The 16268-nt window shown below is 40.2% G+C and overlaps 2 protein-coding genes across 2 annotated transcripts; one reads left to right on the top strand and one right to left on the bottom strand.

Moving 5' to 3' along the window:
- Nucleotides 1–11541: 11541 nt before the first annotated feature.
- Nucleotides 11542–14879, bottom strand: LOC146628600 (uncharacterized). The gene is made up of 4 exons (XM_085357056.1): nt 14858–14879; nt 13690–14233; nt 12230–12273; nt 11542–12140 (listed from the first exon to the last, which is right to left on the bottom strand). The coding sequence occupies exons 1-4, from the start codon at nt 14877–14879 to the stop codon at nt 11542–11544; spliced, it is 1209 nt and encodes a 402-aa protein (XP_085213182.1).
- Nucleotides 14880–15063: 184 nt separating this feature from the next.
- Nucleotides 15064–15946, top strand: LOC146628599 (GTPase IMAP family member 7-like). Its single transcript, XM_085357055.1, has 2 exons — nt 15064–15091; nt 15213–15946. The coding sequence occupies exons 1-2, from the start codon at nt 15064–15066 to the stop codon at nt 15944–15946; spliced, it is 762 nt and encodes a 253-aa protein (XP_085213181.1).
- Nucleotides 15947–16268: the final 322 nt, after the last annotated feature.

Raw genomic sequence — 16268 nt, 5'->3', positions numbered from 1 at the left:
ATCTTGCATCCATATCCAAATGTTTAAAAAGTACCTTTCAAAAGTTATACCTGCTTTTGCCTACTTTGTGTTTGTGTATTGCTTTTTTTCTCGGATGGAATACACTACCACTGAACTTGGTGAAGCTGTGGCCCTTTCAAAATGACAAGTAATAATTTTGGTAGCTGTCCTTCATTGTTTGGCAAATGGCCCTTAAGTAAATGACAGTGAAATATATTTTGGTTTGGTTACCGGACTTTCAAGTAAGAGCCTTTCAGCCAGGAAAATCTCTGCAGAAGCTTCCTATATTTCCACAAAAATGTCAAACTCAAAATGATGTCTTCCAAATATTTTATTTAAATTTTTATATGATTATTCATATGCAAAAATGTGATAAAAAAAAGTACAGCATTGCAAAATCTTTTCCCAAAAAATATCTGCACCTGGCTCCAATTCAAGTTAATCAGCAGGGTGGCTGACACATTATCCAGTGCATATCAGTATAGATTTTCAGCTTGACATTTTTTTTCCATTAAGAACAGGTGCGTTTTAAAAGTGTTTGTAGCAAATTCAAATTCACTTCAATTCAAAAAAAAAAAAGAAAAACCAACCGATGTGCACTTCATAAAACAAAAAAAGTTAAAGTTGATCAAAAATAAAATAAAAATATTAGTGGTTAAAAAAATAGTGAAAGGACAGAAAATATGTTTTAAGAAGAAATTTCAAAGTTGTTATAGAGTTGAGGGGCCAAACATTCAGTCTCTGATAGTTGCTAGATGAGGCTTTGGGACCACTAACAAGGCCATACCAGAAGATCTCAGGCTCCTGCAAGGCTCATATGGAGTCAGCACAGGAGAAAAAGAGGCTGACTCCTGGAGGCAGGAGGCTGACCTTCTAGTGCTTTAAAATCCAGCAGTACAATTTTGAAATCAATTCTAAAACCTTCAAGTATGCAGTGAAGAGGTGTAAGGACTGATAAAATGTGGCTGTTCCTTTTGCTAAGTGTTAAGCACCTGGCAGCATTTTGAATTAACTGTAGTCAGTATATGTTATGATAACTGATGCACAGTCCATTATAGCAATCAAGTCTGGAAGAAATAACAGCATGGATGACTAAATTTTGATATCTGTCCAATCTGAATTAAACTAAATTGGGAGACTCTTTGCAGACATTTTTTTCAACATTCAGACTAAAATAAAAATTAATAGTGTTCCTAGTATTGGGGGTGGAAGGTGTATTTATGATTATTTTCGTTTTAGAGTCAGAGAAAGGTTTTGGCCATCCAAATTCTTCACTCTTCAGACAAGACAACACTTACGTGTGAGACATCAGTAGTGCCAAGTTTTAATGAAACGGAAAGTTGTGTACCATCTGCATACAAGGTAAAATCCTTGCCATGTTTCTGAAGGATTTGAAGTTAGACTAAATGGGCAGACTTACACTGCTAGAGAATCTATAGGTAAACAATAACTGGTCAAGATTTTATACTGTGTATGATTTCGTGAGTGTGAGAGAGACAGTCAAATCCATCCTCCAAAAAATGTGAAATACCCTGCTCAGCTCATCATCAGTCAGTCATTTATCTTTTATTTGTATAGCATCTTGCATGCAGTACAGTTTAACGTTCTTTACAGATGAGTTACAAGCCAATAATAGAACTGAATACAAACCAGCATTATGTCTGTGAAGGTTCTCAGTCATCCAGGTCATCGTAGTCAAAGGAGTCACTTACATATCACCGCCTTTACCCAAGGGATGCCATACCCTGCATCTATGGACTTCCTAAGATCCACAAGGAAGCTGTCCCACTCAGACCCATAGTCAGTAGCATAAACTCAGCCACTTACAACATTGCTAAACACCTTGCTACCATCCTTGCGCCTCTCGTGGGGAACACCCCACACCACATCAAGAACTCCACCGACTTCACCGACAAGGTCCAGAAACTTACCCTGGATCCAGATGAAACCATGGTGTCCTTTGATGTAGTCTCTCTTTTCACTTGCATACCCACCACGGAGGCCATGGGGACTGTCAGAAAACGACTACAAGAAGACAGCTCCTTGGAGGACAGGACCAACTTCACACCCGATCAGATTTGCACACTGTTAGACCTCTGCCTCACCACTACATATTTCAAGTACAACGAAGGCTTTTACAGACAAAAACATGGCTGTGCCATGGGCTCCCCCGTGTCACCTATTGTAGCCAACCTTTACATGGAGGAAGTGGAAAGGAAGGCTCTTGGCTCTTTCAAAGGAAGAGTACCCAGCCACTGGTACAGATATGTAGACGACACCTGGGTCAAAATCAAGACACAAGAAGTGGAATCCTTCACTGCGCACATTAACTCTGTGGATAAAAACATCAAGTTCACCAGGGAAGACACAAAGGACGACTGTTTGCCTTTCCTGGACTGCGCTGTGGACATTGAAGAGAACGGCAAACTCAACATCGAAGTTTACCGGAAGCCCACACACACGGACCAGTACCTCCTCTTTGACTCCCATCACCCTCTGGAACACAAACTTGGAGTAATTAGGACCCTACACCACCGGGCTGAACATGTTCCCTCTAAGCCTGAAGGAAAAAAGAAGGAACACACATGTAAAGGAAGCACTCAAAACGTGCGGCTATCCTAAATGGGCGTTCTTAAAGTCAGCAAAGAGGCACAGAAAAGAAGACCAGACACCAGCGAGGGAGGATAAGAAGGACAGACGCAACAACATTGTCATCCCCTATGTAGCCGGTGTATCAGAGAAACTCAGGAGAGTTTTCTCCAAGCATGACATCCCAGTGTATTTCAGACCCAGCAACACGCTCAGACAGAAACTGGTTCACCCGAAAGACAAAATGCCAAAACACAGACTTAACAATGTGGTGTATGCTGTACAGTGCAGCGAGGAATGCCCAGACCTCTACATTGGAGAGACCAAACAGCCACTTCACAAGCGCATGGCACAACACAGAAGAGCCACCTCCACAGGACAAGACTCAGCAGTCCATCTGCATCTTAAGGATAAAGGACACTCTTTCGAGGATGCCAATGTTCACATTTTGGACAGAGAGGACAGATGGTTTGAAAGAGGAGTGAAAGAAGCCATCTATGTCCACTGTGAGCGACCATCTTTGAACAGAGGCGGGGGTTTACGACACCAACTCTCTGCCATCTATAATCCAGTTTTGAGATCCCTTCCCAGACGCCTTAACGCCCACTCACATCCTGGGCCATCTGACCTCAGGAATTCGCATGATAAGGTGGGGCCAGGTTTCACAATGAACACACCCGAAACTCTGGCTGATTGGGACCCACACCCAGTTTCACACCTTGGCTCAGGCGATTAGAGGATCATCAGGGGGTTCTTTTGTCCCTCTGTGGGGGGTCACTCCCACTAGGTTTTTATCTGGGACTCTCCACCATTTGACCTTAGAACTGAAGAAGCTTCTCGGATGAGAGGTGAAACGTCTTCAAGCAACTTAAAGAAGTCCAGACACTTTTCTTTGCAAGCTCCTTTGACAAACCAGCATTCATCCTTAGAGTTGTCAGGACCTCTTGATGTCACACATGTAATAAACCAAAAAGCCTTTTAGCGTAAGCTTTCAACGTGCAAGGTGTAATACGCAAGAAAGTTTGCATAAAATGCCATGAGAGGGCAGATAGAAGCATTGTCCCAGAGAAGACTGTTTTATAATGTAAAAAATAAATAAATATTTGAACGTAAACTAAATCTAACCAAGTAGTCTTCTAAGCCTAAGCCTTACAAAACCATAAAAAACAGAAATAAAAGACAATAAAAAAGTCCAAAAAAAGTGGCTACAAAACGGTAGTATATATAGTTATATTACAATTGCTCCTGATCTGCTTAATAAAGTTGCTGAACACATTTGACAATGCAGTGTGTGAGCTGTGAGTTATGTGAGCTCATTAACACAAACCCAATTCTGACAAAGGAACAATTTGCAACAAATCAGGTTACTTTGCAACAGGTTAGTAACATGACTGAGTTTTTAGAGAAGCAGAGAATTAAGGTTTACTATTCTGCAAAACAGATCTACAAACTGTGAAACAACTTCAGAGAACTATTCCACAGCATACAATTGTGAAGGCTTCAAATATTATCTACAGTACATAATATCATCAAAATATGGAGAATATTGGAGAAATCCAGTGTGCTGCACTGCATTAAAAAGCTATGATTTTGTCACTGCATGGGCTCAGGAACACTCCTGGAAATTATTGTCTGTGAAGACAGGTTAAAACATAATTACTGCAAAGAATCAACAAAATTTAATTGTTTGCTCACAATCACCAAACTATTTCTAGTTTAAAAATATGAAGATGAAAATACACGTTTTTCATATTACAACCTCAATTCCAAAATTTACAAAATTAAATTGCTGGACAAAATGGAAATGACAGCAGATTTGCAGTTATTTGAAAACTCATCAATATTTTTTTTTTATTGTTGACTTTGCAGTTTCATTGTTCACAAAAAACCATAATGACCCATCAGGAAATGTCTTGGGGGCGATCAATGGACACTACCCCACTGATAGCCCCTACTACTGGAAGAGGTTAAATGGGTAAAGCTTTTATTTTCAATATTTTACTGCATACATATTTGTGAGTGTGTGTGAGAGACAGTCAAAATATCCTCTGAAAGTCAAAGTCAAAGTCAGCTTTATTGTCAATTCTGCCACATGTACAGGACATACAGAGAATAGAAACTACGTTACTCTCAATCCCTAGATAAAATAGCAAATGAACATTTAAATATAAGAGTGATTAAAAATGCAAGTAAAATAATTAAAAAGTAAAAATTTAAATAAATACAATACAATTTTTACATATAACAAGAAAGCTATACAATATACAATATAATGAGTAAATGACATTGAGTGCAAACCAGGCAGAGTAGTGCAAATGGGCAAATAGTGCAAATGGAGATTTGGTAATGTACGGTAAGAGATAGTGTAACAACAAAGTCTTATGAGGTAGTGGCAGTCCAATGCTCCACAAAGTGACTGGTAACTGGTGCAGGCCAGTGAGTGAGTTAGAGAGTGTGTGTGTGTGTGTGTGTGTGACAGAGTTCAGTAGGACCGTGGAGGAGAGAGGGGAGAGGGGGCAGAATCGGGAGGGAGTTAAGCTTCCTGACAGCCTGATGGATGAAGCTATCCTTCAGTCTGCTGGTCCTGGCCCGGAGACTCCGCAGTCTCCTCCCCGACGGCAGCAGCTTGAAGAAGCTTTGCATTGGGTGCGTGGGATCAGCCGCTATGCAAAGGGCTTTTTTAGTGAGACGGGTGCTGTAAATGTCCTGGAGGGAGGGGAGAGAGACACCAATGATCCTCTCTGCAGCTCTCACTATGCGTTGGAGGGTTCTATGACAGGACGCATTGCAGGCTCCAAACCACACAGTGATGCAGCTCGACAGGATGCTCTCGATGGTGCCTCTGTAGAAAGTGTACATGATGGGGGCTGGTGCTCCTGCTCTTCTTAGTTTGCGGAGAAAGAAGAGACGCTGCTGTGATTTCTTGGCCAGTGCTGTGGTGTTGTACGTCCAGGAGAGATCCTCTGTGATGTGCACACCCAAGAACTTGGTGCTGCTCACTCTCTCCACAGACGCTCCGTCAATGGTCAGAGGAGCATGTTGGGTGTGCATTCTCCTGAAGTCCACAACAATCTCCTTCGTCTTCTCCACATTCAGAGAGAGATTGTTGTCAGCACACCACGTGGCCAGGCGTCTCACCTCACTTCTGTAGTCTGTCTCATCCCTGTTGCTAATGAGACCCACCACCGTTGTGTCGTCCGCAAACTTGATGAAGAGGTTGGAGCTGTATGATGGAGTGCAGTCATGGGTCAGCAGAGTGAAGAGGAGGGGGCTCAGCACACATCCCTGCGGGGCCCCCGTGTTTAAAATGATGGTGCTGGATGTATTACTGCCGACCCGTACTGCTTGAGGTCTTCCGGTGAGGAAATCCAACAGCCAGTTGCACAGTGAGGTGTTGAGCCCCAGCTGGACCAGTTTTTGAGTGAGCTGTTGGGGGATTATGGTGTTGAATGCTGAACTGAAATCTATGAACAGCATTCGAACATATGAGTCATTTTTGTCCAGGTGTGTGAGTGCCGAGTGGAGTGCAGTGGAGATGGCATCATCGGTTGAGCGGTTGGGCCGATACGCAAACTGGAAGGGATCCAGGGAGGGGGGCAGGACAGTCTTGATGTGTTGCATGACTAGTCGTTCGAAGCACTTCATCAGGATGGGAGTAAGTGCAACAGGACGGTAGTCATTAAAGCAGGAGGGAGATTACTTTTTTGGAACCGGAATGATTGTGGTGGCTTTAAAACATGTGGGGACGACAGCCTGGATGAGTGATATGTTGAAGATGTCTGTGAAGACATCAGTGAGTTCCACTGCACAGTCTCTCAGTACACGACCAGGAATGTTGTCAGGACCCGGAGCTTTACGTGCATTGATCCTGCTGAGGGATCTCCTCACGCTGTCCGGGGACAGAGTCATCACCTGGTCACCAGGAGGGGGTGGGGTCTTCTGTGCAGTGGTGCTGTTTTGGACTTCAAAGCGAGCAAAGAAAGTGTTCAGCTCGTTCAGCAGGGGGATAGTGCTATCACAGGTCTGTGGTGGGGGCTTGTAATCTGTGATGGTCTGAATGCCTCGCCACAGGCTCCGTGAGTCTCTGCTGTCTTTGAAGTGATGAGATATTTTCCTGGAGTACTGTCTCTTAGCCTCTCTGATGCCACGGGAAAGGTTGGCCCTAGCTGTGAAATATGCTGAGCTGCTTGTCAGTCACCAAATAAATCAATCAGGTTTTGTTTGTATGTTTCCATAGAGCCATTCATGCAGGTTAGTACAATTTAGCATTCTTCATGGATGAATGAAAAGCCAATTATAACAGTCTGTGTTTAGTTTGCAGTCCCAAGAAGGGCGTTCATTGTTAGAAGCATGTAGAACAACCTGTTCACAAGTCCCACTTATGAAAGTGATACATTTTTGGAACTCCTTAATGTCACATTGTAACAAGCCAAAAAGGCCTTTTGCATAATCTTTCAGCAGCTTTTGTGACAGACTAGACAGACATGAAAAAGAAGTACATGAAAGCCTGAAATAGATGCCATGACATTACTGGACTATCAGTATGTGCATTTAAACTCAAACTACACCTCACCAAGTAGTTTTGTAGCCCAAACCTAACAAAACTAAGAGAAAAGTAAAAGTCTAAAAAAGAAAAGTCTGAAAGGAAATGGGAGCAAACGGATGAAGTAATATACTGTAATTGGTCATGACCTATTCATTTAAAAATAGGATATATCTTTAAGTTAAGTTTTAAGTAGTGGTAGTTAATTAAACGACATTCATTTAAGATTATATACTTGAGTCAGAGCATCACACGCAGATCAACTTATCAACCTGGGAGACCTTGTAGCTGCAATATTGTGTCTCCATAAGGGACAGTAGGCGGAAGCAAACACATGATTTTTGGGGGGCAAATGTGAGGATTAAAAATGACTAATTTGTTTTTGATGTCTTTTCTTAATATGAGTGGTTTTAGTAATTTTCAGACACACCTTGCAAATGTGCTTATAATGAGTTGGCACTCGGCCTTTTGAAGGTCAGAAGCTTCGTTCAGCGTGATGGTCCGGACTGATAAAGTGTAGGACATGCCTTGAGTGCAGAGGGCATAATGCAAACACGCTTACACACACATAGGATATGATTAGAATAAGTCCCTGGGACATTCTGAATATTCTAAACCAATTCTGAATCACTAGAAGGTCAGTAGATAACAACATTAGATTATTTGGGTTAGGAAGAGAGGTGTTTTGGTTTTCTGTCTCTTACAGAGAAAGGAACAGACACCAGACGAGGTCACAGATATGCGAGGATCCTTTGCAGCAGAGATAGACACAGTGACTGCCGAGACACCAACTGGGTCCAAGGGTCATGGCGTTTGGGCTCCAGCTAGTCACTCCAAAAGGATGGATCCCATAAACACAGCAATAACCATGAAGGGGTTGGCGGAAATCCGGGAACACCAGACCAGCGAGGTTCGAGAGGCTCTTGGGCAAAAGGGGGACGCGTTCCTGATCTTTTTCTGGAGGATACACAGGACCCGAGGATACACAGATCGTTGTTTGAAATTGGGGCAGAATAATCCCCTGATCTGTGCCACGACTGAAGGGTTGTCTAACCCCTGAGGTTGAAGAAAGAAGAGCAGAGGATCACCCAACTGGACGACACTGGTAGCTGCAGCAATAAAATAAAGGCTAAAAGCTCCTTGGACAGAGGTTCTAGTCTGAGTACGTCTGAAGGGTATAAGGTAGCACCAAGTAAAGCTGGGGGAGAACTGGGGAGTGTCATCTGTGCCGGCTACTGTTGGAATAATAGTTTTTCTTACATCTGAACTGCGCAAACACAGAGGTCATCTCACATATGGTTCGCCCATCAGGGGGACAAAGGACCTCAGGAGTGAGAAGAGATGAACCCGGCCACACTGGATTACAGGGTGTTGGTGAGCTCATTATTCTAACGAGCTCATCAGGGGGAGTGTTAAATTATAATATTATTTTATGCCATGTTATACCCCTAACTAAAGATTGTGAATTATTATGTAGTTTTAGTTTGCATTATTCTCCTGAATTAGAAGAAGCTGATAACTATTGCATTAGTTAAACTGATTTGCATTACATTAGACTGCTGATTTATTGTGGATGAATGATATTGTTTTATGATGTTATAAGAAATACTGTTTGCAGAAAGTCATCGCCTTATTTGTCTGATTAGAAGAGAACAGAGTGTGCTGGAGTTTTCTGCCCCATCTCAGCAGGAGCAGATAAACGGGGAGCCAAGGTCGTAGCTTAGGCACCGTGTGAGAGAAAAGCATGTGAATGTTTAGGCTTTTATGATAAGGTGGGGGCACCAGAGGCTATAAGAGTTTGATTAATGCTCCACCATTTTGAGATCTGAGGCTGTCTGCATATAGTGTCCATCTCCCACGCGTGTGACTATTAAAATCATCGTTTGACTTAACCCGGCCGGACCAGTGTTGTTATTGTGGTTTTTCCTCTTGTCTCCATCCCCAATATTTGAACTCGTAACAGTTTTAAAGAAAAAAAAATTCTGTCTGAGCTTCTTTATTGTTTTTTAGCTGAGCACTTACGTGTGGCAAGTGATAGTCACTGGAAATGTCAGCTAACCCACTTTCCCTGCTGTTGATCTCAACTGTGGTATGTTTTACAAATATCTAAAAACAAGCTATTACATAGAGAATTTAGATGCACCTCTGTATGAGTGAGTTTTTTTAAATTTATGTGATCATTCATTCATGTATTTATTTTTTAAATGCACCATACAGTCATATTGTATAAGAGTTTTAAGTTACACAACCTCCATTTGAAAGGGGTCATATATACATAAATTAGTGTCCCCATTATGTTGTACTGTAATTTATTGAGACAAGACCTTTTATTATTGTACCAATGTATTTTCACATTATATTATCCAGATCTGTACTAGCTTAGTTTAACACTACCTTTTTCTCTTTATTCAAACGGCAAGTAGTTTGGCTACACTCAACTTTCATTTACTGTAAATGTCTTACTAAGCAATGGGAAGGTTGTTAGTAAAATCTACCATTTATTTGTTGCAGAAAATGAAAGTCACACATTGTTTAAAGAGATAAGTTATTATTATTATTATTATTATTTACATTAGAATAACTTTTAATAGTCTTCTTAAACACCATGTCAAGGAACACCACTGATTTACTGATAACATATTATTTTATGTTCACTGTGGTGCAGTCAGAGTAAAGAGAGAGCGCATAACCACTCACCTCTTTGCTCTCCCTCATGCTTAAGATTTACATACAGTAAAACAACAAAAGGATAAATAAGAGAACAGGTGGAATTGAATTGAATAATCGTAGTCTTGAATGTTTGAATACAAAGACATTGTATTTTCATCTCTTCTACTGTTCACTTATTGGTGCTTCAAGCTGTTAAAAATTTTCCCTACCAGTGGCAGACTCCCTCAGACATCGGTGCGTTGGTGGTTCTTTGTGTCCGGGGATGGGCGTCCAGGTACACACTGGTGGCTGCTTGTCAGGGCCTGGAGCCTGAGGCTCGCTCGGGCCACATCGGAGGTGGGGTGCCCTCAGCCTCTTGGCCTGGGGCTCAGTCACTGTGGCACAGCTGGCTGCCGGCGGAGCTCACGGGCGCGTCACTGCAACCCCCCCTGGCTTCTGCTCCGTGGCTGCTGAGTGACCCCTCATCTGAGGCTCTCCTCAGCTCTTTCTGGGACAGTGGCGCAGCTGCCCCTCTGTTGGTCTTCCTTGGTCTCTTGTGTTCTGGGGGCCTCTGGATGTCTGGAGTTTTGATCTCCTCCATTCCTGCTTCATGCCCTGGAGGACGGGGCTGTGGCTCCCCCACACCCTCTAGCAGATCATTACATGAAGGAACCTTTTAAAAACAAGCGCGTCCATGCTCACAGGTGTACACACGGGTGCTCACACACACACATACGGCACCCTTTTTGGCTCCTACCTCAAAGCACACTGTGCGCTGTCGATCTTACGTGCTGCACAATAATATTTAATATTTAGTATTTACTGTTACATTCCCATAGATCATTTTTCTTCTGCTTGTTTTCTCTTTTTTCTTTCTCAACAGGTGATTGATATATGTATTTTTTTGTCTGCTTATTTAGTTGGTTTTTGTTTTTTTGCCCTCTTCTCTGCTGTTTTTCTTTCCCTCTTTCTTTCTCCCCTTTCTTTTCCCCAATCAAGTCTGTCCCATATTTAGCAAGTGAAAATAAAATAAAATAAACAATAAAAGGTGAATCAAATAGACCATTACGGCAAGGCTGGGATGGTCCATTTGGTAAAGTAAACCCGTTCTTCGCCTTTAGACAATAATTCTGATGGCAAAAGAGCCAAACGAAGAAAAAAAAAAAGTTGTTACAAATTTTGATGATTTTTTTTTCAAGTTTTGGCAACATTCTTTTTAAACATACAAACTGTGATGTGATCAGATACCAATAATAACAGGTAATCATAAAATGATGTGGTTTATAGACTAAATCTACACAACAGGGCAGCAGCTAAATAGAAGCAGACTGACACAGACATTCAATAACTAGACTCCAAGGTATTTTTTTTTATATTTTATTGCTGAGTTTATTATTTAATACATTTGACTTTTGGTTTATATAGATATAAACATGGCTATAACATCTTATTTTACCCATAAACATTGTGTCTTAAAACACCTCATTCCACAGCAAAACTTAAAAATAAGCTTTTCTTATATTCTCTAGACCGTTTAAAAAAATCTTCTCTTTTTAAAAACTTCCCCAAAAGTTGAAGAGTGAAAGAAGTATCCATAAATCACATAGAGTAGAAGTACTTGAATTTACAAATGCTGTAATTAAAGAGATGTCACATTATATGTGTATACAAGAAGTTCACAGAATTTCAAAAGATTACACGCTTACTTGCCATACAAACATGTATGTGTTAGTTGGGCTTGTGATGTAAGTCAGCAAACACTAAAACAAAGAGCACGGTGTTGGCTGTTTTGGTGTGCAATTTGGAACAATTTTAGAAATGCTCATGAAAAGCGAAAGGACTTGCTTAGAGTCCTTAACAGTGTTCTTGAATACATGGCAACGATTACCGCAAGCTCCCACAATGTACTTGAGGTGAGATCGTTCGCCAATAAACTCTGTCAAATCACCGTTGAAATCTTCGCCATGTGTAAACAGGAGGATTGTTTTCTCCCTGATCTTCCTCTGAAGATGTTTCTCCAGGTTATGTAATATTTCATTCTCGCCCTCTGTAAACCTGCCGAGCTGTATCACAAGTAACACAACACACTGCTCTTCCTGACAGTACCTCTTACACTCTTCTATTTGTGCATTGTCTACATCTTCCTCGTTGTTCAAGAAATCTGGAGTGTCAACCACTCTAATCTGTGTCCCAAATATCTGTGCCCTCTTCTCATCACACTTGTTGGTGACTGGTGTGGAGCTCGGACGAGATTCAAAAGTTGAATCCATCTGGGAGTTTCCAGCAGCCAGGATAGTGTTTCCAGATGCACTCTTTCCAGTTCCACTTTTTCCCAGAAGAACAATGGTGGTTTCAGTTCCTGGGTTAGGGTTAGTGTAATTGTTTATTATATCATAAAATGTAGTTTAAAAAAACTGGCTTAGAAAAACTACACTCATATTTGGATACCAGACTTACCTCTTGCCCCATGGTGATCAGGAGAACATTCATTTCTGAAATAATAATTATAATCACTGCAGATATAAGATATATTTCAACAACAAAACTTCAAATTTCACAAGAATTTTTTTTTTATAAATTAGCTTGTGTTTTCAGTGGATTTCCTCAAAAAAAAAAACCATAAACACACATAAACTCTATTTTAAATTATAACCTCTAACCTTCGAGAGCTTACTCGATATTTTTACAATTTTTACAGACTCAACCCTGCTATACCAGATCTACAACAGTACTCAGCATTTGTATTTATTCACTCTAGTAAAAATTTTGAAAAAATTCCCCCCTTAAGACATAATTTGAAGATCTTAAAGTTGTTCCCACTGGAGCTGCACAAAAATGTTTAGTTTTCTCAGGATTAAAGAAACCTGGTAAGATTAATTGCACCACTGAACCAGCTGAAGTGTATGAAGTGATTGTGGCTGTCTGCCCTTCTTAGGTTACAAAGGTGGTTCCACGTGTTTTAAGCAAAGTGTGTGTGTCTCTCTGCATGCTTTAGGTATATAGCAATACATTTGATTTTAGCATGTTGTGATACAAAAATGGCTTGATATTGTTGTGGGGCCTTGAAAAAGATATTTAAAATGTAAATCATCTGTATAACTAATTTCGCTCTGTAATCCCCTGGTTGCTAGGGAAAACTATGGAGTATGGAGGGTGCTGGCTGCCATTGCAAAAAGGTATAGAGTACAGCACAGTTTCCTCCTTCTCAAGACAAAATTTGTCTAGTTTGCACATAAGTTGGTGTCAGTAGCCTATAACAACTCACGGACTGAGTGGCGAATACACATTTTCTCCTAGCAACTGGTGGTTGCACAGGGTTCATTGATTGATCTAGAAACTGTGTGAATTTACTTTTGTTTATTTAAGTCACTTGGTGGGGAAAAAAGAAAAAAAACCTTTTTTGTTTAATAATGTGGGACCAAATTTGTTTTTGTTAGCATCTTTTTTTCCCATTTATTACAAGATGCCTAAATTTTCCTGTTCCTGAGTTATTGTCTTACTTTGACAGGCTGTTTAGTAGATTGCTTGTAGCATTAGGCTACATTAAAAACAATTGTTCTACATGCTGAAGGCGATTGCCGTTACTATATTTTTATTTTAGGAAAAGACTTTTACTCTTTGCTTAGGCTGCTGCCCCCGCGACCCGGCCCCGGACAAAGCGGATGAAGATGGATGGATGGATGGACTTTTACTGAAGGCTGCACTGGTTTTGTTATTTTAATAAAACTGACATCAGAAGCATTTATCCTTATATTTCTAAAGTGTTATTACGTATTGGTATTGCAACTACATGATCGAAACGTTTCTTTTCTCAGAAACAACTAATGAGAAAATAAACAAACACAAGCTAGCTGTAAAGAAAATAGGAATGACTATCCAACTGAAAAAAAGCTGGACTTTTGTGTTACCTTGTGCTTTCAAAATATTGTTTCCTTCGTTTCACAGCAATTTGAATGTAGTTTTCAGTTTTAAACTGGAGTGGCTGATCAGTTAACCATTCCTTACACTGATCGGGCAGGTTTTTATTCACATCTTCCTGGATATAGAATACCTTCTCATGATTCAGGTTGGGTTTATTCTTGTTCTTGCCATTATCTATTATGATGGCTAAGTGTTTCATGACAGTTCCTTGAAAAATATGTTCAAGTTTGTCGATTTGAGCATTTACTTTTTCCACTTGCCCTGTATCCTCTGAATCTATTGCCAACATTAACAGATCAGGGCTAAAATCAGAAAGTGCCATCAAATCAATTATCCTCTGATCTGGATCCAGATATTTGTCATCCAAAACATCTGGAGTACTTATGATTTTGAATGACTCGCTCTCGCTCACAAAAAAGTCATTACATAATTTGGAAACAGTTCTCTGATTTTTGAAGATTTCACTTTTGATTTTCTTCTGCAAGCTCTCCTTCTTTCCAAAGAGAATGATTGTAGTCTTGACAGGGTGATCTGTAGAAGCAAAAGGCAAGAGTATTTTTTCAAAATGTTGTATACTTTTCACTTTACAATTTCCAGGTGTGTGATTACAATTAAAATGAAGGATGGAATTAAAGATAGGAGCAATTTGTTCACTGACAATTCAATGGTCATGTCACAGTGTTCCAATAATCCAGCAACAATGCTACAAAGAGGTATTTTTTCTCCCAGTACTGTCCAAAGATCCCCTCACACATACCAATGGAACAAGGCAACAAAATAAAAATTGAATAATTCCAAAGAAATATTTAACCAAGGGTGTGTCTGTAGCTAAAAGAAAACAGCACTGGGAAAGATTCTTTGTTAAGAAGAGCATAATTTGTTCCAACTAACTTTGTATTGGACAAGAGTCGGACAACAACAATCTGCAGATATACTTTAATCTCAGCTACACTGTTCCAAAGTTTCATGTCTCTGTCTCATATGATACATAACTTGAGAAAATTGTTAATATTAGTAAATCAATATTTCTTCAGTTAAGAATTTAAGGTAACACTAATGTTTCTCATGTTTAGATTAAATCATTTCTCATATCTTTATGGAAATATGAAGGGGGTATATAAATGTGACAAAAGTAATTAAGGAAGAGTTGCTTACTTGGTGAACCAGCAGAACTCATCTTGTCAGCTGCTTAAAGATGAACCACGTGCAGATTTCAACAGAATCTGAATTCAGATGCAGTCTTGCTGATATAGACTGAGAGTTAGGTCCACCCAGTGGGAGGAGTGCAGGGAACTGCTGAACAACAAATCAAACCACTCAGAGCGGCTTTCTGTTCATTTGCCAAAGAGCCAAGAGCAGAGATGGGTAACAGTTCATCAATCCCTGATGGTAAACTTAGATCTTCTATTTTGATTTCCTGTGTTTTTAAAATATCACGTTGAATTTTTAATACTGTTGTGATTATGCTTGTGATCCACACAATTAAAACAGTAGATATTTCTTTCTGTAGGCTGCCCACTGAGGATTGTGATCATTGGGAAAACTGGTGTCGGGAAAAGTGCTGCTGGTAACACCATTATTGGCAAAGAAACGTTTAAGGCTAATGAGAGTTCAGAGTCAGTGACAGTGCACTGTGAGGCAGTTAAACTTGAGTGCACTAGAAATGTCAAGTTGGTTGATACACCTGGCCTTCTGGATACATCTAAGACTGCAGACAGTATAAAGAAAGAAATCGCGAAATGCATCCAGATCTCCACTCCCGGCCCTCATGTCTTCCTCCTGGTCCTTCAGATTGGCAGGTTTACCAAAGAAGAAGAAAACTGTGTGGATGCCCTGGAGAAACTCTTTGGACCTGACGCATCAAACTACATGATGATTCTGTTTACTCATGGTGACAAACTAACAAACAAGAAGATAACCATACATGCCTATTTGAGAACTGGCCACCAGAAGCTCAGAGAGCTGCTGAACAGGTGCGGTAATAGGTACCATGTATTCGATAACAAAAACATCTGGAACAGAGTTCAGGTTGTTGAGCTGTTCAGAAAAATTGATGACATGGTGGCAGCAAATGGAGAAACACATTACACCGATGAAATGTTTGATAAGGCACAGCAAATTCTGCAGCAGCATGAAGCCATGTATGACAATGAATACCTCGCTAACAACGTGGCCTTCATGGCCGAACTGTTGCAGAGAATCATCGTGTTCCAGACCGTCTTGGGTTCAGATAACGACGGTTAGAACCACTCAAGCGTGGGGTCTTAATCTGGTGTAAATTAAGCAGCTGTCATTTAATAAAATATGTTAATTTTCTAAATGTAAAATCAGTTTAGACATAAATGATTTAGAACTATAATTTTCAAAATTTGATGCCTCATTTATTTTAAATCACTTTCCATTCTGCTGTATAATTTATATTTAAATCAGTGGGAATGTCTTCAAGTGAATATTTCTGTGGCTGATATAAGCTGAGCTAATTTCTAAATGCATACACATCATTAAACTCTGTGTTTCCTATATCTAGTTTAAAATTTGTTAAAAAGTAAAAAAGTATCGTATTTAC

This window comes from Diplotaxodon limnothrissa, linkage group LG7 (genome assembly GCF_057381915.1).
Source record: "Diplotaxodon limnothrissa isolate DT_005_m linkage group LG7, D_limnothrissa_male_GT1.1, whole genome shotgun sequence".
Classification (NCBI taxonomy): domain Eukaryota; kingdom Metazoa; phylum Chordata; class Actinopteri; order Cichliformes; family Cichlidae; genus Diplotaxodon; species Diplotaxodon limnothrissa.
Note: the sequence above shows the minus strand (reverse complement) of the source record. Positions and strands in the feature narration are given on the sequence as shown.

Coding starts and splice junctions, on each gene's coding strand:
- LOC146628600 (XM_085357056.1), bottom strand. CDS start 14,879: ATGAGTTCTGCTGGTTCACCAA. Junction 12,274..13,689: donor CAATATTTTGAAAGCACAAG/GTAACACAAAAG, acceptor TTATTATTTCAG/AAATGAATGTTCTCCTGATC. Junction 12,141..12,229: donor TGGGGCAAGAGGTAAGTCTG/GTATCCAAATAT, acceptor ACCCTAACCCAG/GAACTGAAACCACCATTGTT.
- LOC146628599 (XM_085357055.1), top strand. CDS start 15,064: ATGGGTAACAGTTCATCAATCCCTGATG. Junction 15,092..15,212: donor CAGTTCATCAATCCCTGATG/GTAAACTTAGAT, acceptor TTCTTTCTGTAG/GCTGCCCACTGAGGATTGTG.